The sequence below is a fragment of the Chiloscyllium punctatum genome, chromosome 9 (genome assembly GCF_047496795.1).
Source record: "Chiloscyllium punctatum isolate Juve2018m chromosome 9, sChiPun1.3, whole genome shotgun sequence".
NCBI classification, from domain to species: domain Eukaryota; kingdom Metazoa; phylum Chordata; class Chondrichthyes; order Orectolobiformes; family Hemiscylliidae; genus Chiloscyllium; species Chiloscyllium punctatum.
This window is the reverse complement of record NC_092747.1, coordinates 72,687,994-72,715,993: the sequence shown is the minus strand read 5'-3', so window position 1 is coordinate 72,715,993 and position 28,000 is coordinate 72,687,994. Positions and strand designations below refer to the sequence as shown.

The following is a 28,000-nucleotide window of genomic DNA, read 5'->3' as shown; positions in this document are numbered from 1 at the left end:
ACTGGCCCTTAATTCTATTTACTCCTGTTTGAAATACTGGGGTTATATTTGCCACCTTTGAATCTGCTAGGACTGTTCAAAAATCATCAGAATTTTGGAAGATAATAATGAATGCATCTGGTATTTTTGTGGCCACCATTTAACATCATGGGGTGTAGATTATCAGGCTGAAAGAACTTATCAACTTTCAGTCCCATTAATTTCTCTAGCACCTTTTCTTCTAATATTAAACTACTTCAATTCCTTTTTCCTGCCAACATAGGATTGAAGTTGTATTTTATTGGTCTGCCATTTCATTGTACTCCATTATCACCAGCAGTTCTTTTAGATGGCTGTATCATATGAATAAATGTAAATTCAGGATTCTCTGACGCAATTTATATCCATAAGAGTTTTTAATATATGGAAGATTGTAAATCTTATTCAGCATTCAATCTACTGAATAAAGTGTTTTGGGATTGATTTCAAAACCTGACAAAAAACAGTACTTAAATGGTTGCTGTTGTACTTTCTGGATTTTTGATGGTTCATTTTGAGCTTAGCGAGCACTTGCTTGATTTTTCTTGCTTTCTCAGTATAAATAAGAATTGATGTATGGCACACATGCTTTCCTTACTTCATGACTTTGGATGGAAGAAGAGTTGCAGAATCATTAGCAGTAATCTTAAAAACAAAGGAAAGCAGCAGTGGAGGATTCTGCTCAGTTTGCAGTCTAGGCTGGGAGCCTAGCACCCATGCACACGTTGAAACATTTGCCAAAATATTGTTTGATTGACTGCTCTGGCTCAGTCATATATTCTGCGAATTGCACAATATTTATTTACACAAGATAAAGAAGTTGAGGTAGTTTTTGCTCTTAATATCTTAAAGGGCCTGGATTATTAACCAATTTATTGGGCTACAGCAAAAGCACCTTTTATGAAGCTTTTCAAACTTTGATTAGAACGAATGAATGTTTAGTCACAATAATGAAGGTTTGAATGTGCAAATAGGCATAGACGTGTTGTAGGTTCTTCTGCAGATTATGAAGCATCATGTTGGATGGGGAGGGCATGGGTAAGACCTTTTGAACTTACTCTTTGAAAGCTTTTCTCATTCAGACTATAGTACATAATCCTTCTGCGGTCAAATGAAATGCAAGTCCTTTTAAGTCTAGCTTGATTCTATGAAAATTGCAGAAGAGAATTGAACCATCAAGGCTGGAAGTACAAGGAGCTCACTGGTAACGAACCAATCATACCATTCACATATGTACATTGGTGAAAATTGGGACCCTGAATTGGTCCTAGCCACATCTTTTATACTGCCACAGATTCTCCCCGATTCCACAAAAATCCAACCCATTGAATATCCATATTCAGAGTACATAACTTTTGTCATTTATGATCTACCATTGAAGAAAGGATAAGAAAGAACAAAGAATAAGAGCCAGAGAACATCAAGAGAACCTGACAATGTCTTATATAAAAACAAGCTACTTCTTAATTACCAGTGTTCAGTGCTTCCAGCATTCTGGCTTAAACTTTAGTCCGGTATCCAGGTTGCATTCTATATGAATTCATTTAGACAACAAGCATGTGCAGACTACTGGATTATGGGTGATGTCAGAATTAAACTACATTCTTTTCACAAATTCTATGTGCATTGACATATACTTACTTCTTAGCAGGTATCATTGAATAATGCTCAGCAAACTGTTTGGTGTTTGCTGGCCAGCATAGACAGGATGGGCCGAAAGCCCTGTTTCTATGCTGCATGATGCTATGATTCTATAACAGAACGCTGATTTTTCATTTCATTAATCTAGAGAGGCTGGCATTAATTGTAACAGACTGAGACCAACTAAACTGCAGTGCACATTTTGCGGGTGGATACAGTAAACAACCGCAAGGGTTTGAATTCAATTCAATCATTTAAAATGTGCCCTTGTTTAAATTGCAAAACTCAGTTTTCTGCACATTTGGTAATAATATAAAATGAAAAAATGAGTCTCCATCAATCCAGGATGTACAACACCATGGTGATTTTAATGTTCATGTCCCTCATTAATCACAAGACTGATTAAAGAGTAAACTTCATTTGTAAAGTTAGACAAAACTTGATTTCAGTTAGGTTCATGGTATAATATTGAAATTTTACTGTTTTTTACATTAGATTAGATTATTTACAGTGTGGAAACAGGCCCTTCACCCCAACAAGTCCACACCGACCCTCCGAAAAGCAACCCACCCACACCCATTCCTCTACATTTACTCCTTCACCTAACATTACGGGTAATTAAGCATGGCCAATTTACCTAACCTGCACATTTTTGGAATGTGGGAGGAAAATCAGAGCACCCAGAGGAAACCCACACAGACACAGGGAGAATGTGCAAACTCCACACAGACAGTTGCCTGAGGCGGGAATTGAACCTGGGTCTCTGGTGCTGTGAGGCAGCAGTGCTAACCACTGTGCCACCGTGCCGCCCATTAATTATGGTCAAAGTCTACTATTCCACATTATGCATGAAACATTTGCAGTTTAACATGAAATCGTGTTCCATATACTTAGGTTTGGAAAATAGAGTTCACAAAAACTTCAGAATCAAACGTTAGAAAATGACGATGTAAAAATAAACAAAGGCTTTGAACACAGTTACTTAAAGATCTTGTCCTTAATATTAATTTCCCAAAGGCCAGAACAGATGTTAAATCCTAAAAAAAATGTCATCCACAACTCCGTGAACACACACCTATTGCTGCTTTTACAGTAATAGATAGTGAGTTGTGCAAGTGCCCTATGTGTAGGAGTAGGGAGCATCATTGAGATGTTGAGAACCCAAGGCAGCAGCTGAAGTTAAACTTAACCAGCTGTATTTGTTATCAATGACCACTAGATGGCATGATGATATATGCACAGAAACAAACCATTACTGTGGTGTGTCCATCAGTGGCCAGGGCAGAAACAAACATGTGATGGACACAAACATAGAGTCATACAGATGTATAGCACAGAAACAGGCCCTTCGGTCCAAATTGTCCATGCTGACCAAATATTCTAACTTAATCTAATCCCATTTACCAGCATTTGGCCCATATCCATCTAAAATCTTCCTATTCATATACACATCCAGATACCTTTTAAATGCTGTAATTGTACTAGTCTCATCAACCTCATCTGGCAGTTCATTCCGTACACACACCACCCTCTGCGTGAAAGTGTTAACCCTTAGGTCCCTTTTATATCTTTCCCCTCTCACCCTAAACCTATGCCCTCGAGTTGTGGATTCCCCCACACCAGAGAAATGATCTTGTCTATTTATCCTATCCATGCCCCTCATGATTTTATAAACGTCTATAAGGTCACCCCTCAGCCTCTAACACTCTAGGGAAAACAGCCCCAGGCTATTCAACTACTTCCTGTAGCGTAAATCCTCCAACCCTGGCAACATCCTTGTAAATCTTTTCTGAACCCTTTCAGGTTTCACAACATCCAAGACAAGAATTGCACAAAATATTCCAAAAGTGGCCTAACCAACGTCCTGCACAGTAGCAACATGACCTCCCAACTCCTGTACTCAATGCTCTGATCAATAAAGAAAAGCATACCAAACACCTTCTTCATTATCCTATCTACCTATTTTCAAGGAACTATGAACCCCACTCCAAGGTCTCTTTGTTCAGCAACACTCCCCAGGATCTTACCATTAAGTATACAAGTCCTGCTCTGATCTGCTTTTCCAAAATGCCGCACTTTGAATTTATCTAAAGTAAACTCAATTTTCCACTCCTCAGCCCATTGGCCCATATGATCAAGATGCTTCACTGTCCACTACACCTGCAACTTTGGTGTCGTCTGCAAACTTATTAACTGTATCTCCTGTGTTCACATATAAATCATTTATATAAATGACAAAAAGTAGTGGACCCAGCATCAAGTCTTGTGGCACACCATTGATCACTGGCCTTCAATCCAAAAGCAACCCTAAGCACCCTTCCAATGACATACTCATCCGTTTGGCTGAACTGGTCCTCAATCTCAATTCTCCATTGAATCCTTCCACTTCCTCCAGACCAAAGGGGTAGCCATAAGATAGCCGCATATTGGTCCCAGCTATGCCTGTCTCTTTGTTGGTTACGGGGAACAGTCCATCTTCCGCAGCTACACCGGCACTATTCCCCATTTCTTCCTCCGCTACATTGATAACTGTATCAGCGCCATCTCATGCTTCAACGAGGAGGTTGAACATTTCATCAACTTCACTAACACCCCCACCCGACGTTAAGTTCACCTGGATCACCTTGGATACTTGCCTCCCCTTCCTGGACCTCTCCATCTCCTTTAATGGTGACTGACTCAACACTGACATCTACTACAAACCAACGACTCCTACAGCTACCTGGATTACACCGACTCCCACTCTGCCTTCTGTAAAAATGCTATCCTTTATTCCCAACTCCTCCGCCTCTGCTGTGTCTGCTCCCAGTTGGACCAATTCCACCACAGAACATACCAGATGGCCCTCTTCTTCAAAGATCGCAATTTCCTCTCCCAAGGGGGTCGATGACACCCTCTAGCGCATCTCATCCACTTTCCGCACCTCTGCCCTCAAACCTCTGAACCCCACCCTTCAAACTGCAACAAGGACAAACCTCCTCGCTTCTCACCTTCCACCCCACCAACCTTGGGGTACATCATATCATCCTCCGCCATTTCTGCCACCTACAAACAGACCCCATCACGAGGGAGATACTTCCCTCCCTATTACTATTCGCATTCCTTCCACGACTTGCTTGTCAGGTCCACGTTCCCTAGCAACTCACTCTCCCCTCCCAACACCTTAGCCTGCTACCGCAAGAATTGCAAAACCTGCGCCCACACCTTCCCCCTTACCTCCATCCAAGGCCCCAAAAGGAGCCTTCCACATCCGTCAGAGATTTACCTGCACTTCCACACACGTCATTTACTGTATCCATTGCTCCTGATGTGGTCTTCTCTACACTGGGGAGAGAGGATGCCTACTTAGGGATCTCTTCAGAGAATGTTGCCAGGGCACATGGACAAAGCAATCCCATCTCCCCGTGATGACCACTTTGACTACCCCTCCCACTCTGCAAGTACATGCAGCTCCTGGACCTCCTCCATTGCCAAACCCATACCACCCGACGTCTAGAGGAAGAACGCCTCATCTTCCACCTTGGGACCCTCCAACCACATGGGATCAATGTGGATTTCACCAGTTTCCTCATTTCTCCTCTCCCCCGACCTTATCCCAGATCCAACCTTCCAACTGAGCATCACCTTCTTGAGCTGTGCCACCGGCCCATCTTCCTTCCCACCTATCCGTTCCGCCCTCCTCTCCGACCTATCACTTTGACCCCTACCTTCATCTATCTATCACATTCCCAGCTACCTTCCACCCAGCCCCACCCCCTCCTATTTATCTCTCAGCACCCCCCCGGCCCACAAGCATCATTCCTGATGAAGAGCTTATGCTCAAAATGTCGATTCTCCTGCTCCTCAGTTGCTGCCTGACCAGCTGTGCTTTTCCAGCACCATACTCTCGACTCTGAAAAACAACCCTCTGTCTTTTACCTTCTCACCAGTTCTGTATCCAAATGGTTTGTTCTCCCTGTGTTCCATGAGATCTAACCTTGTTCTCAAGTCTCCCATGAGGAACCTTGCGAACGCCTTACTGACATTCATATAGATCATATCCACCACTTTGACCTCATCAATCCTCTTCGAAAAACTCAATCAATTTTGTGAGACATGATTTCCCACACACAAAACCATGCTGACTATGCCCAATTAGTCCCTGCTTTTCCAAATACAAATAAGTTTTGTCCCTCAGGTTTCCCTGCATCAACTTGCCCACCACGGACGTCAGGCTCACCGGTCTATGGTTCCCTGGCTTTTCCTTACCACCTGTCTTAAATAGTGGCACCACATTAGCCAACCTTCAGTTTTCCGGCACTTCTCCTGTGATTATCAATGATACAAATATCGCAGCAAGGGCCCCAGCAATCACTTCCCTAGCTTCCCAGAGTTCTAGGGTACACCTGATCAAGTCCTGGGGATTTTTCCACTTTTATGCGTTTCAAGACATCCAGAACCACCTCCTCTGAAATATGTATGTTTTTCAAGATGTCACCATCTATTTCCCTACATTCTATATCTTCCATGATCTTCTCCACAGTAAACACGGATTTAAAATACTCATTTAGTATCTCCCCCACCTTCTGCGGTTCCATACATATGCTGCCTTGCTGATCTTGGAGGGGCCCTATTTTCTCCCTAGTAATCCATTTGTCCTTAATGACATGTGAACATTGGCTCTCTGTCAGAAGCAGGACATCATCTTTCTTGCTGAGCATGTTGCTATAGAATAACATACAAGAAACCAAAGAGATTGCTTGTTTTTGGTGTGTGATAAACTTTGAAGAATTTTTTAAACCCTGTGTGGAATTGTTAACATTTGCTGTCTATTCTTGTATCAGAAGGCAGGAAGGTATTGATACTTCTGGTTACTTATTCAGTTAAAGTATTGCTTGTATCTGACAAAGCCTGGATCGTTTAAAAATGTAGTTTCATTTTATTTGATATAAATAAATGCTTTATGTAATTAAAAAGAAAAGACAGATTGAGAACTCCTGATGACATCATCATGCTCATGAGAATGTAAATCGGAGTTGACCTGAGTGGACACGTATGGCTGTGAATGTCATTTGTGCATGTGCAGATCCATACTGGCCACTGGCATACTGTCACACTAAATGACATCATAGAAGTCATCTGTGCAAGTGTGGGGTATGGCTATCTTTGACATTGGGAATGTATACTGTGAATTTAACCAATGTCAATTAGATTACCAGGAAATCTAGTAGTAAAAGGAAGACAGAAGCTGTTGACTTCAAAAAGTATGTGCTTGTTCTAGTAAGGTAGAATTGGACAATTAGTGGATTTAATCAAATTTTTGAATTTGTGACAAGCTAAGAACGGGTAGGGCTTGACTGACAACACATTAACCCCAATGAGTTGTGATACGAGACCAAAACTATACAAATTATTCCAGATCTGGTCTCACCAATACCTTCATTAAATGAAACTTAAATTAACATGTTTATGTTCAATTACTCACATAAAAAAGGGATAGAACTCTATTAGCCTTCTTAATTATTTGTTGTATTTGCATACTACATTTGAGCAACTCATTTTCTACAAGTTCTAGATTCTTCTGCACCTCAGAATTTTGCAACCATTCTCCTTTTAAGTAATACTCTATTTTTCATTCTTCCTGACAAAATAAACAACTTCATATTTCCCTACATTATACTCCACTTGCTAGATGTTTGCCTGCTCATTCAACCCATTATGTCCATATGTTGTCCTTTTCACAATATATTTTTCTATTTCACACTACTCATCTAAGTCATGATACAAATTGTAAAAAGCTGATGGTCTAGTATAGACCTATCATATCTCCATTCATCACATTCTTTCAATCAGCAAAACACCCATTTATGCACACAGTGCATCCAGGCATCCAGCCAATCCTCTATCCTTGTTAATATATTATTCCTATCCTATGAACTCTGACTTTGTGCAATAACCATTGTCAAAAATGTTCTGGAAACTCATTTACTATTTCAGCACACTGTTCACTTGTGGTGCATTTTAAGTGGAGGAGAGGCTTTGGAAGTCAGAAGGTGAACTACCTACTACAGAATACCCAGCTTGTGACTTGTTCTATTTGCTATGGCATTTACACAGTGGTTCAGCTTTATAAGCTTTTATAGTCTTTGAAGAGTTCTAAGTTGTGATTTAATTTCAACTATTAATATAAAAATTTTGAAAAATGTCGAGGGTAGTAAAGTGCTAAATTGATTCCAATGAAATAGTTCTTAATTATAGGGATCACATATTTGTCAATGGTGCTTGCGCTTGGTGAAACTAAATAAATATATATACATGTACATACTTTAAAAGTGGCACTGCCACAATAACCTACCACATGCTATGCAAGGTTTTTCAGGTCAACTACTGGCACAAAATATAGTACTAAGAAGTAAGATTATGATTAGGGTTTCGGTCTAATGCTCGGCTAAGGAGTAGCTGCGTGGTTTAAAACATAAAGTCAGCCAAAAGTTACTAAAATTCATTGTTAATGTGAGAAGCTTGTTAAGAAAGAAAATAAGCAATGTACATCTTGTAGCATCTAAAGAATGGTTTAATAAGGTACTATTTAGATGATGTGGAGATGCCAGTGTTGGATTGGGGTGGACAAAATCCTAAATCACATAACACCAGGTCATAGTCCAACAGGTTTGTTTAAAATTAAGCAGGTGTTGTGTGACTTCTGACTGAGTGGAAATGCTATTAACATATGTTGCTTATGTAGGTTATGAATTTCATGGTATTATTCTAAAAATTAAGTGCAACATAAGGGAAAATGTGTTATCTTAGTTTCTATCTGAAAACATCTGTTGAAGGATACCATAGCTTGTATAAAAATTGTTTTCAGTTTATTAACATTTCAAAAATATAGTGGCCTGTAGTGGAATTTGACTTTTAAGAATGTGTCGCTTCTCTGAGGTGTAAACACTTATTTGCTGAATTCATCAAACATACATTAAACAATAAAATAAATTCAGGAAATGCTCAAAGTTCATAACAGCTTAGCCAGCATGTCAAGAGAAAAGAAATGATGTTTCTAATGAAGGGAAACAACCACAATGATCTAATCTTTCTTTGCTCTTCAGAAGTGTTTAATAACCTGCTGTGAATTTTCAGATCCTTACTTTATTTCATATTTTAAATGTTTATCTTTATTCACACTCACATCAAATGCTTTGTGCTCAAGTTAAACAAATTTGTAGTCTACTTACAACTGGAGTAAAATATTAAAGCTTTTGTAGGGGTACGCTAGTCAACACAATTCCAAATACCAAACAGACAAAATGACTTTAGGAAGAAAGCAAGTGACATCTAGACAACATTTTTAAGTACCAATAAAATTTAATTTGCAAAAGGAAGTGCTTTGTTTTTAGGTCAAACACATTGGTGGGAATGATAACATGCTTGCTTGGATCATTACAACTGAAAATGATGTGTTATGTACTTAACCAATGTTAAAAATATGTTCCTAAAATAAAAGTGATTAATTTCCTTGGAGTTCCTCATACCCCACTGTCATAACTTTGGTGGACTGCCAGCAACAACTCTGTCTGGTCATTAGAATAAAGGTTTCTGCCACAGATACAATGATATAACATATGAAAGCCAAAGGAAATTCAGCTACATACCACTTTACTGATGATTAAAAAGTAGAAAATAACCCAGAGGAGTTTGTAATTGTACAGATTCTACTGCAAACTGAAAATTTATTTCATAATTCACTTGCAATAACTTGCAATGACCAAACCCATTGACAACTGCCTATCCAATCCATACCGACTGGCTCATGCAATCTCCAGACATTGAACTGTGTACCTATTACTTGAATAATGTTTTTCTCAAATAAAGAACAAATAATTAATCACCAACGTTACAAATTGTGCTGCAAACCACAGATTAAATGCTTGAACTGCACTTGACATCATTTTATGCAATCAGAAGGGCTGCTGATTGAATTGTGCAATTATTGGATATAAATGTCAGTAAATAATATTGTGACAATCAGGATGGAAATTAATCAACTTTAAGTGAAGGAATGCTGTTTGATCTAATTTTTCATTCTGCCAGCAAGTTTGAGTAGGTAATTGACAAATAAAGATGCTGAGACATTAAAGTGTATGGGAATACACTTTAATGTCTCAGCTCACCACATAATCTCAAAGGGGAGTATACATAGATAATAAATGCCAGTGATGCCCATAACCTGTCAATAATAGCTACCTGTTCTTTAAACTTACTGCTTCCCATAAAAATTGCTACTGATATATTAGCATAAAAAGCTCAATAATAGCTAGGGGATCAAGTTGAGGCACAATATTATTACAACAGTAAATATTTGCATTATGCAGCACCACACCCAAAAGTATTTCACAGGGTGAAATGGAAAAAGTATTCTAAAAGGAAATATTAAACCATGTCATTAAAAACTTGATAAAATGCGTACGTATTAACACCTTAATGAAGAAGTATAAAGTGGAGACGCAGCATAATTTATGAAGACAATTTCACAGTATAGGCCTACACAGATGAAGACATAGCCTTGACTGGAAAGGTAAAAAGAAAAGCGGCACACAACAGTTGATGGCATTAAATGAATAGTTTGGAGTTACAGCACTGAAAAAGTCTCAAAACAGCAAGGATAATGTCATAGAAGAATTGAAAAACAATATTTATAAATTTATGGTATTAGAGATCAGTGTAGATTATTACAGACACGCATGTGGGATTGATACATATGGCATAGCATTTGGACAGCAGAAATCTATGAATGATGGAGGACAGATTGCAGGCCATTGGACAGCACTGAAATAGTCCAGTTTGGAGGCAACAATAACTTAGGTGAAATAGGTACTGAGGTAAATGATGCTAAAGTGAAATTAGAGAATGCCGAAATAATAAATGTCGATTCTATTTTCACAATATATAAAACTAAATTACATAAATGACAGTGCATAATCCTTGTAAATGTTGTACGAAGAAGTGGAAAAAGTGAAGTACAACTTCCAAGTTATTTGATGTCATTTCTTCCAGTTTCTCACTCATTCCAATTCTTCATATAAGAAGTCAATAATTGTGATATCAATTCTGATTATCAAGAAATAAATTGGAATTGATTATCAGTGAAATGTTATATTAGATTGAATGCAAGCAAAATGTTTGCTCCTATCGCAATACAAGCTTTTCAAATTGCTTCTTTTGTTGTACAGTATGTATCAGCAGAGTAAGTGTTTTATCGTACATTTAGTGACTTACCTATATCTGGATCTGTTGCTTCAACCTTTGCCAGCAAAACATTTATCGCTGTGCTTTCATAAACAGATTGAGTATAATGATTGAAGGAAAATACAGGTGGATTGTCATTCACATCCTCCAATAACAGAACTATTCCTGACTGGCAGTACCGTCCACCACCATCTGTTGCTCTGACAATCAAATTATACACTTGAGTTTCCTCACGGTCTAAAGCTGATAATGTTTTCAGTTCACCTATTCGACAACCACAACAAATCAGAAGTTTAGAATAAATATAAATGCATAATTGTCGAGAAACTTAAAGCAAAAGCCAAAGAGCGACAATTCTTATAAGAGAATGGCCTCAAATCATTCTAGGCTGGACGAAATGATTCTAGCTTTGATGTAAGCAAAAATAAAACACGCATGGAATATTATACCACCAGCTGTTGAAGTACATACAATGAAACACAGTTTGAAGATATTTCACAATCATATGAAGCAATAAACAATAACAACTGAATTTTGAGAACTACACAATGAAATTAGTTTTTTGAAATAGAGGAACCACACCCTCCGTGCGCAATATACAGATGGTTTGCATTTGGCTTCTTCACCTCCAAAATCAGTTTGTCTACAGGCTTCCCATATTTTGTGTTGCTCCAACTGTGCAATTTACACTGACATACTTAAATAGATAAGTGGGACATACTAATGTCTGGCAATTATAAAAATACTTTAATCTTTGGATTCCTTTCCTGTAATATTTTTTCCTAAATATTTAGCATGATACAATATGCCCTGCTGTTTTCAGTTTTTAAAAAATAGGTTGTTTTCTGTTCTGTACATGCATTAATACTAATCAAGTCTTTGTGTGGCAATTTTGCATGTCCAAAAATCTGCTTGATTGTAAAAAGTCAGTTTCTCTATTTCAGTCGTTGAACAAACTTTCAGATACACTGTTTAACGTCTCTATCACATTCAACAATTAAACTCATTTTTTTACTCCAGTAAATAACCTGAAAAATCCACACTGAAACAACAGAAACATTCACCATTTTCTGGTTCCAGGAAAAATTTCTCCGAGCCAGTTCCATGCAAAGAATACCGTATTTCTGCATTAGATCCAATGTCAACATCATGAGCACCAATCCTTAGAATAACTTTATTTGGTGTGATGTCTTCCAAAATTGTCTCTGTATAAGTGACCTGTAGATATTTGACAGCAATACAGAGTCTCAAATGTAGCTCATACTTCAAAAATGAACACTGAATAAGGATTGCTTATGATACAGAAAGTAATAGAAACAACAGAGGAGACTTACTTGGTCACAGACTGGACTGTTATCATTTGCATCCAACACTCTGACTTCTACCACTGCTCTTGATACAAAAAGTCCATCAGTAGCTGTAATATTCAGAAGATAAATATCCTGTTCTTCTCGATCCAGTGGTCTTTTTACATAAACTTTCCATTCGTTTTGCACCAGACCAAGGGCAAACCTCCCTTTATCATTTCCTCCTAACATATTAAAAAAATGTCAATCAAAATACAGATTCTTTCAAAACTGTTTAAAAAGTATTTCTCAAAAAAAATTCCAATTTGTCCAGTAATATAGCCAGTTGAAGATTAGTTTATTAATGAAATTTTCAGCCCTGGAACATGACATAGGGTAAATGAATTTTAAATTAATGATACAAAAGGCTGGATAGAATAGGCTGATTTTAATACTTTCCTGCCACGGGTTTGAATGTGGGGAGGGCCAGTTAAATCCAACATGCAGTGTGCCAAACACCCACCTGCTCGCTCCTGCATCCAATGCATTAATGTCAACAGGGGAGTGGTCTAAAATTCCGCGTCTGTCAATGGGCCAATTGAGGCCTGTAGGTATGTAATTAATTCCCACTAAGGGTCTCATTCAGTCAGTGTTAACATTTAATGGTGGCAGAACAGCTTGTATTAAGCATTGAGCTGAGTGGGGTTCTTTGTGTAAGCTGCTGGCAGGCCAAGTTGTGATCTTTCATCAATGAGCACGCTACACCAACTGGAGGGTCATTTCACCTTTTATTTCCCTTCCCACTGTCACTGCCATCTCCCTATCACATTTCAAACTCCCAACCTCCTCTCACCAAGGCCTGCCATCTTAATAGGAGAAAGTGAGGACTGCAGATGTTGGAGATCAGAGCTGAAAATGTGTTGCTGGAAAAGCGCAGCAGGTCAGGCAGCATCCAAGGAGCAGGAGAATCGATGTCTTTCCTGAAGAAGGGCTCATGCCCGAAACGTCGATTCTCCTGCTCCTTGGATGCTGCCTGACCTGCTGCGCTTTTCCAGCAACACATTTTCAGCTCTGCCATCTTAATAGTCATTGTGACCTTTAACCATTCTTAAATGATCCAGTGTTGCAGGCTCAAAAAGCTGAAGTACTGCTAATTTATGACTTGCTTATAATTCTGAGATGGGACTTTTTAATTCAGAAGGAATCATTCCAGTCTTTGTCTGCAGTGCATTCAGCACTTCCCTTGGTGGGATCATTTTTCTTGGTTGGAACACAACAACATTTAAGTTGGGGCACAAGTAATCCTACGCTTCATCTAAAATTCAGCCGATATATATAAAATTACTTAAAAGAAACTTAGAATGTGCCTCAAGGAAAATGCCTTCAAACACATTCTTGCACCCAAGTTTCATCAATGCCATTTTCCAGTAACAGAAACCTACTTTGTTGCAGCATACATAGGACTTGCCTATAGATCTGCTGACACCAAGTAAATCTGGAAATTGATATGCAGAAAGCTCAAATCCAATGATTTCACAGTAACAAGACATAGCATCAATCCATGTCACATCATTAACCACAATCATGAATGCTACATCAGTATTAACTGTGGCATAGTCAGTGATTCACTTGACTCTAAGCCACATGGTTGTGACTCAAGTTCCACTCCAGGATATGAGTACCAAAATCATTGGCTGGCATCCAGTGCAGTGCTGAGGGAGCAGCAGGGTCTGCCTTCTCAGGTGGACAAATAATACCATATGGAAGAATAGTTAGGAAAGTTATCCTTGATCAATGTTTACTCATAGAATGCCTACAGTGTGGAAGTAGGCCATTTGGCCCATTGAGTCCACATCACCCCAAACAGCATCTCACCCAGATCCAATCCTCTAGCCTTTCCCTATAGCCCTGCATGTTCCGATGGCTCACCCACCTAGCCTGCACACCCCTGGACACTGTTGGGCAATTTAGCATGGCAAATCCACCTAATCTGTGCATCTTTGGATGGTGGGAGGAAAACAGAGACCCCAGAGGAAACCCACACAGACATGGAGAAAATGTGCAAACTCCACACAGTCAGTTGCCTGAGGCTGGCATCAAACCTGGGTCCCTGGTGCTGTGAGGCAGCAGTGCTAACCACTGAGCTATCATGCTGCTCCTCCCATCAACAACACAATGACAGATTATCTGATCATTATCACTTTGCAAGGTTGTTGAACTTTGCTCTGTACTCACAGGTTTCAGTGCTGTCTACACCAAAACAGTGATTACACCTCACAAGGTTGTGACAGTAGCCATGCGGGCACTTTACAAACTGAGGTCTTTCTTTCTTTTATGGCATCTCCAGTCTCCTCATCAGCCAACTCTGAGGCATCCCAGAGTTAGGTTAAAAAGAATCTAATAATTAACGTACGGTTCCCACAATTGCCTCTTCAAAATACATAGTGCTTGCAAAACTCACACATAAATACATATCCTTAATAGGAACTAAATGTCATTTTCCATGATGCACATATATCTACTTGCAACTACATAGATTGCCTAAACAGATTAATTTAAAATTGCAACTGAGTATGCAATTGCTGCAAAAACAAAATGTGAATACAGCAGCAGCTGCATGAATGATGGTGTCAAAGTATAAGGTCCAAAACAGATTGTCCATAAGTAAATAGAGTCATAGAGAAACAGATTCTTCAGTCCAACTCATCCATGCTGACCAGATAGCCCAACTTAATCTACTCCCATTTGCTAACACTTGGCCCATAACCCTCTAAACTCTTCCTATTCATATACTCATCCAAATGCCTTTTAAATGTTGCACTTGCACCAGCTTTGACCACATCCTCTGGCAGCTCATTCTGTACACGCACCACCTTTTGCATGAAAAAGTTGTCCCTAAGGTCCCTTTTAAATTTTTCCCCTCTCACCCTAAACCTATGCCCTCTAATTCTGGAAAAGATCTTGTCTATTTACCCTATCTATGCCCCTCATGATTTTATAAACCTTCTGTTCCTTCAGGGACAGCCTGGTCCACCCCTCAATTACCCAGAACATCTCAAGTCAACTCATGCAATCATTGGTGTTGCGCCACCTGCCTCTTTGGTCCTCTCTCCTCAATGTCTAAAGCCCCAACAATCTAGGTGAAGCGGCGATTTGTCTGTACTTCTTTCAATTTAGACTTCTGCATTTGCTACTCACATTGCAGTAACGTTCACACAGCAGTCATTGTGAGTTCAGTTTCCCCCCTGTGGAACACATTCATTCATCAGTAAACATGAGCTCAAGCTTCCAACTGTTTGTCAATATAATTCAGCAGGCTTGTTGAATGCTCACATTTCTGTCCTCAGCCTGCTGCAGTGTTCCAGTGAAACTCAATGCCAGTATGAAAAACAGCACCTCCTCCAGTTAGGCACAATGCAGCATTCTGGAATCAATATTTTGTTCAACTACTTGGGACCATAAACTTTGTCCCCCATTTTGATTTCTTATTTTGCCAGTCTGTTCTTGTTTTTTATGCTTTTGCTTTAGTACAGAATTGGAACAGTTCATCATTCTTTCATTCACACCCCAGATAATTGTTTTGTTCCTTTACTACAACAGCAAACACTCCCTTTGTCTTTTGGTTAATATCCTTGTTATCATTTAATCTTTTCCACCCTCTACCTTATCTCTGACCTTCCCTTTTGGTTTTTTCTCTCTCTGTCGTCAACACCTACCTCCTATCACTTCCAATAGCATAATCCATTGCAATTCTACCTTCCTTTAGTACTGAGGAAGACTCATACTTGACTTAAAACATTAACTACTTTTCTTACCACAGACACTGCCAGATTCACTGTAAATTTACAGCACATTCTGTTCTTACTTCAGATTTACAGCAACTGCAAGTAGTTTGTTTCACTACAACTGCTCATCAGGATGTTGGATTCACAACCCACCCATACGTTTGCAATTTTATATAGTAAATTCTCTTTTGTTAGCTAGAAAAGCCTACCTAAGTTAATTGACTCATTAATTATAGGTCAATTTTTTAAAAACTATTCCTGGTATTAATAGCTCATAGAAATTTTAACTATCATAGATTCAAATAACATAATGCAGTTAATACTTTGTCCAATATAAAGCAGCTCAACTAGTAATTGAGTAAGTTTATGCAATTGATTATTTAGAAATATGGACCGTGAATTTCTCAGTTTCAACTCTGCACTGTACTGATCTTGGCATGAATGATGGTAGATATATGAAAATGTTTCACAGCAGTCTGTTAGGGAATGAAAATTTGAACCATTCCACTTGTGTTCTGGAAACATTTTATGTTTGGAAATACCAAAGAACAAACTCATGTTTATGCCCCCTTGATAAAATAGTCCATTAACACTTACATCAAGAATCATATTAAAAAATGGACGTAAGTGAAGAACTGGAGAGCAAGCAGCAACTTTCATAATATAACCCAAAACCAAGGAAATTATATAAATGAAAATAAAAATATGAGTAAGTAGCTTATTCACTGTCACTCATTTGGTACTCCGTATACAGTAAAAATCACCCAGACAACAACAATTAGTAGTACCATCATGAAACATAACAAAATACACAACTAAAAGGTGAAAAAAGTTACGTTTTACAGATACAGCTTTCTCTTAGTGAGTAAATATAACTCTCCACAGAGATATGACAGTAGTCATGAATCAGCTTGTAGGGAGTATCAGAGTGTGAAAACGGACCTTTCGGCCCACTGAGGAGAAAGTGAGGACTGCAGATGCTAGAGATCAGAGTCGAGTGTGTGGTGCTAGAAAAGTACAGAAGTAAGGCAACATCCGTGGAGCAGGAGAATCAACATTTTGGCATAAGCCCATCATTCTCCTGCTCTTCGGATGCTGCCTGACCTGCTGTGCTTTTCCAGCAGCACACTCTCGATTCGGCCCATTGAGTCCACACCAACCCTCCCTAGAGTATTCCACACAGACCCATCACCCTATCCTATCCCAGTGGCCTGCATTCCCCATGGCTAATCCATCTAGTCTGCACATCTCTGGACACTGTGCACAATTTAGCATGGCCAATCAACCTAACATGCACATCTTTCGACTATGGGAGGAAACTGGAGCACCCAGAGGAAACTCACATAGACACGGGGAGAATATACAAACTCCACACAGACAGCAGTGCTAACCACCGAGCCACTGTGCTGCTCATGTGGAAGGCAATATTCACTTATATATGACAATATCAGGTTGTGTGTGTTGCTGTAAGCAAAACAGAATGTCCAAGAAACAGGATGTCAGATGGCTAGGAGATCTTGAGGTTGTGAAACTATGTAAAGGGGAACAACAATGCTAGCACATAAGTTAATGAATATTCACGAAATACATTGGCATTTGGGACAATTTACTGCCATTTTGAACAATTCTACTTGAAAATGTAGAATTAGGTGAAGGCATTGGTAAACTGCTTTCTTTGCACTGCTGCAGTCCATTTGTATAGACAGAATGAGAACGCTGGTAGCGAGGGAATTCCAGGATTTTTACCTAGCAACACTGAAGGGATCGGCATATATCCCTGAGTCAGGACATTCAGTGGCTTGGGAGGGGAGCATGTAGGTGGTGGTGTTCCCATGCATTTACTGCCCTTGACCTTCTATATGATAAGAGGTCATGGGTTTCTAAAGTGATATCTTAGATTACTTACAGTGTGGAAACAGGCCCTTCGGCCCAACAAGTCCACACCGCCCCGCTGAAGCGCAACCCACCCCTACCCCTTACCTAACACTACGGGCAATTTAGCAAGGCCAATTCACCTGACCTGCACATCTTTGTGTCTGTGGGAGGAAACCCACGCAGACACGGGGAGAATGTGCAAACTCCACACAGTCAGTTGCCTGAGGCGGGAATTGAACCCAGGTCTCTGGCGCTGTGAGGCAGCAGTGCTAACCACTGTGCCGCCCTAAAAGAGCCTTTTTGAATTTTTGTCATGCAACTTGTCGATGATACACAACATTGCTACTATGTATTGGTGATGGAGGGATTGAATGTTTTGTGGATGTGGTATCTATCAGATGAGTTTTGTCCTGGATTGTATCAAGCTTCTTGTGTATTACTGAAACTGTACTCAATGGGGAGTATTCCATCAACTTCCTGACTTGTACCTTGTTGGTGTATATGGTGGACAAATTTTGGACATTCAAGAGGTGAGTTAGTCACTGCAGGAATCCTCATCTCTGTTCTCGTAGAATCTGTACTTACAGGGCTAGTTTCTTGTCAGCAGTAACCCAAGAACGCAGATGGTGGGGGACTCAGCAATACCACTGAATATCAAGGGATGATGTTTAGATTTTCACTTGAAGATGGTAATTGCCTAGCACTTGAACAGCGTGAATTTTATTCACCACTTGACAGCCCAACCTTGCTTTTGCTCAGGTCTGACTGCCTTTGGTCATTGACTGCTGCAGTATCTGAGGAGCTGCAAATGAGGTTGAACAATGTGTAATCAACAAATATCTCTCATTCTAACTTTAGGACAATGGGAAGGTCATCGATGAAGCAACTGACAATGATTGGGTCAAGGCACTCCCCTGAGGATTTCCCTAGAACTGAGATGACTGATCTTCAACAATTATAATATCCTTTTTTTATGCCACATGATTCCAACCAGCAGAGAGATTTCCCCCGATTCCCATGGATTCCAGTCTTGCTAGGATTCCTTGATGCTGTATTTGATCAAATGCAACCTGGATGTCAAGGGCATTCACTTTCAAAGTAATAGTTGGGTAAGGCAGTAGATGAGGAAGTGTGCAGTTGCATTGAGAGATAGTTGGGTTTGGTATAAGGTGCTGTTGGTCAGGGTTAATCATGCCACTTCTGGGTTTGGTGGACAGATTCTGGGAACTACTTGGTTCAGGTCTTGAGTAGCTGGGTGGCAGTGGTTTGTTACTGTGAGCTGGCGAGGTAGCTGAGTTGGGTCAGCAAACCAGGGAGGTCGTTGGGGGCACAGTAAATAAATGGAGAAGTCAGCTGTATAGTCTGATGCCTCTGATGGCAGTTTAAAGTGAGAAGCTTTCCAAGTGTCCTGGATTGCCTATTGGATGTTCAAACCTCTAGCACAATTCCCATGGAGTCAGCACATTGGGAATACTATGGGTTGTGACACACATCTTGTGTCACATGTCCGGACTCGGAAAATCTGAAGAAACCCAGTTGATATACTCAAAACTCAAAAACAAAATATTACAGTAACAGCAGCAGATGGTACTCTGCCAGCTTTTGGTTCTGTCAGACATTAATGATCTCATCAATGTTCTTTCTGGGGAAGGGGGTGTGCTTATTTCTACAGTGGATGAATCATAAGTCAATTCTATACAGCACAATTCAGTCTTTCACATAATTGTAGCTGATAATCTACACTTCTGCTTTAGTTCATACACGCATGTCGCATGACTTCTAATGATTGACTGAGGATATGGCTACAAAGTACACTTCTGGTAAGATAATTATTAATAAATTAATCTGCTCACAAGCATAAAGCCAGACTTCTTCATTATCTCCGAAACTGTAGCACACACTGATGCTAGTACATAAATGAAAACTACAGCTAACAAAATACTTTATATACCTCTGCATTGGTGATTTTATATACCACAGTGTTTAAAATTGTAAGATCATTTTCAATTTCTAACTTCAAGCTAGTTTTAATAAAGCTTCTCCCATCAATCAGCCTATTGTGCCTGTGCTAGTTCTTTCAAAACGTTACCTAATTAGTTCCACTGTCCTTTCCTTTTTTCCTAATATCTGAACAATTTTGTTCATTTTTCTAGTAACTATCGAACTTCCTTTTGAAAGTTGTCATTGTATCTGGTTCCACAACCTTTTCAGGTAGTGAATTCCAGATCACAAGTTAATTCATCATTTTTGTCCCCTACTGTCCTCACTGAATCTTGTCATTGATCTCAAATCTGCATCCTTTAGTTAGTGAAGCAAAACCCTTCAATTTCCTCATTAACATTCTCTGTTGAAGGAGAACAATATGAAGATCTTTTGTCTTTTCAAATCTGGTTCGGGTGATTTATCCACCCTCAGGCCTTTCAGCTTCCCCAGCACCTTTTCCTTACTGAGGGCCACTACACTCACCTCTGTTTCCGATTCTCTGGAAATCCTGGTTTGTTATTGGTGTCTTCAATTGTGAAAACTGATGTAAAGTACCTATTCAATGCCTCCATCATTTCTTTGTTCCCCAATACTACTTCTCCAGCCTCACTGTCAGTAGTTCAATGTCCACTTGTGCCTCCCTATTACCTTTTATATATCTTAAAAAAAAACTCTCGCTATCTTCTTTCATATTACTAACTAGCTTATCCTCATATTTAATATCCTCTCCCTTTATTGATTCTGTACCTGTCTTCTGCTGGTTCTTAAAGGCTTCCCAGTCCTCTGGCTTCCCACTAATCTTCACCATGTTGTATGTGTTTCCCTTTGCTTTTAGCTGTCCCTGACTTCTTCAGTCAGTCATGGTGGCCTTATTCACCCCTGAGCAGGTTTCTTCTTCCTTGGGATGAATTATTGGATCTCCCAATTACCCCCAGAAACTCTTGCCATTGTTGCTCCATTATTTTCCCTGCTAGGCTCCCCTTCGAATCAACGCTGGCCAACTCCTCCCTTAAGTTTATTTATTAATCTTCACTCAATTGTAATACCATTCTACGCGATTACATATTCTCCCTTTCAAACTGCAGGGTGAATATGATAACATTGTATCAATGCTCCCTAATCAAGTTTACCTCACAAAATCCTTAACTGTCAGAATGTTTTCATTCCGGGTGCAATTGCATATTATGCTGAAACCACACAAAATGCTGGTTTGGCCACAGCCATGGTGCTGCGTGAAATCCGGGTCACAGCATTATATGAAGATATGATTGCATTAAACAAGGTGCACAGGAAATTTACCAAGATGTTGACTGAACTGGATGGTCTGAGACATGAGGAGACATGAGGGGTTGTTTTCCTTGGAGCACTGAACTTTGAGAGGGGATCTGAGACAAGTGCTTAAGATTACTAGGGGCTACCACAGGAAGGCACTTCTTCAATTAACGGGTGGATAGATTTAAAATAAAAGCAGAGAGTTGAGGAGAAACTTCTCATTCAGAGGGTTGAGAGAGTCTGGAAATCACTACCTGAAAGGGTGGTTGAGTCAGCAAGTCCCATGACATTGAAGCAGTATTTAGATATTGCCATAGGGCCCAGGGTTATGGACCAAAATCTGAATCAGTATAGCCAGATCAATGTTGATCAATATGGACTCGACAGGTCAATTGGCCTCATTCTATGCTGTAAACATCTATGAGACTAAAAACATTGTGGAGATTTGGGGAAAAGCTGGGAGAGTTGGACAAGGTGAGTTAGTCTTAGAAAGAGTTGGCACATATGGAATTTGCAAAAAGGTCTCCTCCTGCACTGTATTCACTCTGGTTGTTTTTTTTAAAATGACACCTCACAGTTTCAACCTCCAAACATTGGTATTTTGTCCTCTACCCTGTTTGAAAAAAAGAATAGTGTAATTTGAAAACCAGGAACGCGTATTTCTAAGTTTAGTATTTTGTTAACAATCTTTTTTTTGTAAGTTTCTTGAAATCTACAATGAAAATAATGGCGCTACTAATGACTTGGATAATCGTGCAAAGTTAACGTTACATTTACTAATACATACAAAATTTGACAATTTAAATAAACTACATTTGGTAAAAATGCAGAACACTTAACTGCCATTGCAACTTGTTCAATAATTTACCAAATGAAACTGGTATGAATACGAACAAATTAGATTCAATGACATTTAACACACCTAATCATTCACATAAATTTGGTTTGCATTCACATAAAATGTCATGCAAAGTTGGTATCATGCAAATTAATTTGTCCATCTAAAGGCTATTAAAATGAATTGAAACACCAACAATAAAGCAATATTTGTGAACTAAGTAAACCTACAATCTAAGATGCAAACATTATTCAAATACAGTACAATGTATTCAGATCTTACCTGTAATATGATAGCTGACTTGGTGGTTGACTTCAGATGTGTCATCATCTCTTGTGCTAAGGACTGCAATAACTTCACCAGGTGAATCACTTTCTCTAACAGATCCCCTATATATGTCATTCACAAAATTTGGAGCATTGTCATTTATGTCCGTCACAACCACTTGAACTATGGTTGTTGAGGACAGAGATATCATCTCACCATTGTCCAAAGCTACAACTGTAAAAGTGTAGATTGGATGCCTTTCATGGTCAAGGTCTCTAAGTGTTCTGATCCAGCCACTGTTGCTGTCAATAGAAAATATTTCTGTCACCTTTTCAAGTTCCGACCGAGCTGCTGGCAGGAAACTGTACACAACTTGTCCATTAACTCCTGAATCTTCATCAATTGCTTGGACTTGAATTACTTTGGTTCCTATTGGCATACCTTCCATGACTGTAGCCTCATATGGATTGGTCTGAAAGATAGGTTTGTTGTCATTCAAATCCATAACTTCAATTTTAACATTAGTTGTCAAAATGATGTCCGTTCTCCCATTGTGAACAGTGACTGTAACCAAAAACTCATAAGAAGGAGTTGCTTCATAATCAAGTCTCTTGTCCAATTTTAAAATGCCAGTGTGTGAATCTATCACAAATATTCCATCTTGATTATTTTTTGACAATCCTCCATTAATTATGTTAAATAAAAGATTCTGGCGAGGCAAAACTTGGATTGTACCAACTGTACTTCCTATAGGGACATCCTCTGGTAGCATGAATGAATACTGATGCTGCAAAAAAGCTGGAAGATCTGTTTCAGGAGGAAGTACGTGAAAATATACAGGAACAAGAACACTTCGCACAGGGATACCACTATCTGAAGCTTTTACAAAGAAGGAAAGAACTGTATTTTTTAAATGGTCAAAATTTCCCTTTGTGACAATCCATCCAGTTTCATGATCAATGTCTACTGCATTTTCTACATAATCTGATTCTTCACTATACAATGAGTATAATATCTTTGCATTTTCCTGTTCATCTGGATCAAAAGCCTCCACCTGGATGATCAATGACCCTTTTGTCACATCTGCTTTTACACTTGTCCTGTATTCTGAGGCCATGAACTGGGGAGCATTGTCATTGTCATCCACCAGAATGACTTTCACAGTGCAGAATGCTGCTCTACCACCACCATCAACTGCCATCACTGTAACATTAATCTCTCTCTCCAGAGGAAATTCTCTGTTTAGCTTTTCAGTTACAATAATCTGACCTGCAGAATTAATAGAGAACCGATCTCTTGCAAAATCATTCACTATAAAATAATTAATATTCCCATATTCCCCTGAATCCCCATCAGTAGCCATTGCCTGAATCACCTTGCTTCCAATGGCAGAGTTCTCTCTCATTTCCACCACATACATATTGCTTGAAAAAACAGGACTGTATAAATTCGCACCAAGTACTTTGATGTGCACTTGAGCAGTGCTCATAAAAATGCCATCTGATACAGAAACATTCAAATTGTACACAGAATCCATTCTTTGCTTGCGATGGTTGGAAAGAGTAATAATACCTCTTTTGCTATCCATAATAAAATTCATATGATCATTACCAGACAGGATGCTGTACTCTAATTTCTCAGCATCAGAGCTATCTGCATCAGATGCCTGGACACAAGTTACAAAGTGACCACGTGGTGCAAGTTCATTCACATAGGACTCGTAGAGAAGTTGGTTGAAGATTGGGGGGTTATCATTCATATCAGTTACATAAACAATAACTGGGACATCAGTGCTCATTGGGGGAATGCCACTGTCTGTTGCTCGAGCTATAAAATTATATTGTTGAATGAGCTCATAGTCTAGCATGCGTGATGTTAAAATCAATCCACTTGTGCTGTCTACGTGAAAGTAGTCTGTACTGTTTAAATTGTCCTGGACAATCTGATACCGTACGAGTCTTCGGTTTTCAGAATCTGCATCCAATGCTATAACTTGCAGGACAGGGGTTCCAACCATTGAGGATTCAGAAAGGGTTGCTTCATACTTAGTTTTTTCAAAAACTGGAGGGTTGTCATTAACATCATTTACAGATATATCCACAGTCACTTCAGCTTGAGCACCTGTTAGAGAGTCTGTTGCCTTTATAGTTATTTTATAGTTAGATTCAGTTTCATAGTCCAGAGGGCGAATAACACTAATGACTCCTGTATCAAAATTTATACTGAACTGATTTAAGGAATTTCCATCAATAATGGTATATATCAGACTTTGACCTTCAGGACTTGATGCATTGATGCTGAGGACAGGGGTGAATGTCTGTATGTCTTCATTTACAGTTCTTGAATAAAATGATTTTTCAAAGACAGGCATTGCTTTGTTAACTATTGTGATAGGCAGTTCCACAAGTGTAGAAAGAGAAGGAGAACCTCCATCTTTAGCAATGACCACAACATCATATTCAACATTGGATAAATCAAATTCAAAAGGTTTCTTTAACATAACAATACCTGTGTACTGATCAATCTCAAAGTGACCATATCCATCCCTAAGAAAATAAGTAACCTCTCCATTTTTACCCTTGTCATGATCCACAGCTGTAATGTGATAGATAATAGCACCTTGTTCTGCATCAACCTGAACAGCTGCATAATAAGGCAGGCCTATAAACACTGGTGGATTATCATTAATATCTTCAACCTGGACTTGAATGACTACTCTTGCAACACACCAGGGATCATGCTCACGACTTGCTTCCACTACTAACTCATAGATATCTTGTTCTTCCCGGTCAAATGACACAGGCATTGTCTGCACAATTCCTGAAGTAGATTTAATTGTAAACTTGTCACCAGGATTCAATATTCGGTATTTCAGTGGCTCATTAAGCATGTTACCCACTGCATTTACCACTGCTACTTTTTTTATTTCTGTGCTGTTTTCCAAGATGGAAGATGTATAGAAAGTTTGAGTGAATTGTAGACCACTGTCAATTGCATCTTTCACTTTTATTTTTATCAGAGCTGTGCTGCTGAACGTCCCATCAGATACGCGAACAGTAAGTCTATAGAGTTCTTCAACAAGAGTGTGATTCCTTACAGTGACCAATCCACTTTTTGGATCAATCAAAAAATAGCTTCCTGCATTTCCATCAGTCAATGTATAAGTTAATTCTGATAATACTTGAAAATCTGGATCTGTGGCTGACACAGTGAGAACCTCAACACCACTATACGTTGGCAGAAGAAGAACAGCTTCATAAACCTCTTGGCTGAACTTTGGTGGAGAGTCATTAATGTCAGCTACATAAATAGTAACTTCTGCTGGAGCTTCAGCTATGAGCTGTGGACTTCCACTGTCTCTGACATGTACTTGAAAATGGAAAATTGAAATTGTTTCATGATCTAGATTTGCTATTGTCCTGATTGCACCTGTACTGGAATCAACTGAAAAATATTTCTTTGCCGTAGATTCAATAATTTGATAGACAAGCAATGCATTCTGGTTACAATCAGCATCAGTAGCTCTTATAACAAGTGGCTTGTTGCCAGTAATTAAAACAGCACTGTTGACTGGAGCAGCCTCACTAATGCTGCCAGTGTATTGTGAATACAGAAATATTGGAGGATTGTCATTTTCATCAACAACATGAATATTGACAGTAACATTTGAAGACATTCCTGCCATGTTGGATGCCTGAACAATCAGCTGATAGAAGGGAATGTGTTCATAATCAAGTGCTTTCTGAACACTAATGACTCCAGAATAAGGGTTTATTGTGAAGACACTGTCTGGATTTCCACTTCTTATTTCATAAACTATTGTGGATTTGCTCACTGCTAAGATCATAATCACGGAGGTACCGGCATTGGCATTTTCATTGACCTCAATCGTGTATTCTTTCTCAAGGAACTTTGGAAGTGCATTGTCCGAAAAAGTCACAGAGACACGTACAATTGCAGTGGCAGAAAGTGCTGGGAAGCCTTGATCAGAGGCTTTAACAGTCAAAACATACTGTCCAAGGGATAACAGATCAAGTTCTTTTGAAACAGTAATAATTCCCAAAACTGGTTCAATTTTAAAAGTATTTTCATTGCTTCCTGTAAAAGGAAAGAATAATTAAAAATTTAAAATAAAAACTGTACACTTTCTTTTCAGATATTAGACAAAACCACATCATACTAAGTAAGTTAAATGCGGAATTAAAATTTGCATTTTTATCTCGATTTGCAAACTATTTTAGCCACTAAGGGACAGATATGTTCAAAACAAAATTTCAGAATATATATTTAATATTTGGATTAATATATAACCAGTAGAAATCTCTGATTTCAACTCCTAGGCTACACATAATGTGGCACTGTCACTTCAAAGAGAAGTGGTGGCAGGTCAGCACTATATCTACTTTTGGAATGGACAGAGCAGACTGCTTGCCCTTTTAGACTCAAACTTTGGTTGGAAAATATGTCCAACCCACAGCAATAGCAAGCAGTGGAGACAACAAGATTTGACAGGGACTTCAATCTCTCACTCAGAAACTGATTGGCTGGCAGCTCAAGCACTTCGTGGGGTCTGTGAGGACAGGAAGAAAACAGCATAAATCCCACAGTGAAGCAATTTCCAAGCATTGACAAGCTTGGTGTTTTTTTTAAGTGGTGGTGTTGGTTGTGGTGGGGGAGAGCTGGAGGAGAGATGTACAAAGGGTATTCATCTTCCCACCCTTTCTAAACTTTGTTAACGACTGGCTGTCTAATCCGATCACGTTAAGGGACAAACAGCATAACAATGGGGTCAATTGAAATTGTATCAAACTCGAATGATGAGTCAAACGCCTGAACTATTTTATGTGCCCTCTACTGCTAAAAACATCCAGGCAGTGGGGGATCATTTAAAATCCAGCCAATGTTCCTGTAGAGGAGCGATAATTAGAGATTTCAGATATGATAAAAGTTCTGCTAAATAGGTTGAAATCACTGCAGGTCAAAAAGCCACCAAGTCCAAATGGAATATATAAAATATTGTTGAAAAAAGCAAGGTGGAGGTAGGAGAACTAAACATAATCTTTTAATACCTTGTGTTTATGAAACTAGTATCAGAGGAAAGAAGAATTACAGACATTATAATCCTTTTCAAAAGGAGTTCCTACTTACTGCAGGTTCATCCACCTGATACCAGTATTTGGAAAAGGATGAGAAACCACGAATAAAATTTATTCGTACTTAGGCAAGAATTGTTAATAAAGGCAGCAAGAATTTGTTCAGTGCAAATCATGTCTAATTTAGCTGATTGAGACCATTGAAGAAATTATAGAGAAGGCAGTTTGAAGGTAGTATCATCAATGTTTCAAAAGGCATAAGCGCCATATAAAATGTTTCTTCCAGAAATAGAAGCACACTGCACCAAAGTTATGTGGTAACCTGAGTAGAAAATTTACTAAAGGAATAAAAGGCAAAGACTATTGATAAATGAATTTTATGCCTGACTGCTGGAGAGAATTCAGTGAGATCCCCCAGGGTTGATCATAGGGTTACTACTTGTTGTCAGCATAAAAATTACCCGGAGTTGGCTACTGGGAATACAATTTCACAACTTGTAGATAATACAATAGTTGATCATATTATAAGTATTGAGCAGGGTTATAGCAGATCTCATGAGGGAAGACAGATGAATTGGAAGGCATATGGCATATATAAATTAATGCAAATGAGTGTGAAGTAATGCACTTTGAAATAACAAATAGGAAGAAGCATTCTAATTTCAAATGTTTTATTTTGAAGGTAGTGCAAAAGCAGAAGAACTTAGGGGTATACATTCA

The 28,000-nt window shown here is 39.0% G+C and overlaps 1 protein-coding gene across 18 annotated transcripts in view; it reads right to left on the bottom strand.

Moving 5' to 3' along the window:
* Nucleotides 1–28,000, bottom strand: part of LOC140481497 (protocadherin Fat 3-like) — a 792,082-nt gene that overhangs the window by 121,749 nt on the left and 642,333 nt on the right. For all 18 annotated transcript variants that reach the window (XM_072577785.1, XM_072577787.1, XM_072577788.1 and 15 more), the window contains 4 exons: nucleotides 22,203–26,285; nucleotides 12,216–12,412; nucleotides 11,946–12,099; nucleotides 10,912–11,145 (listed from right to left, as the gene is read on the bottom strand). In XM_072577785.1, coding sequence (XP_072433886.1) covers nucleotides 10,912–11,145; nucleotides 11,946–12,099; nucleotides 12,216–12,412; nucleotides 22,203–26,285 — 4,668 coding nt within the window. The remainder of the gene's footprint in view (nucleotides 1–10,911; nucleotides 11,146–11,945; nucleotides 12,100–12,215; nucleotides 12,413–22,202; nucleotides 26,286–28,000) is intronic.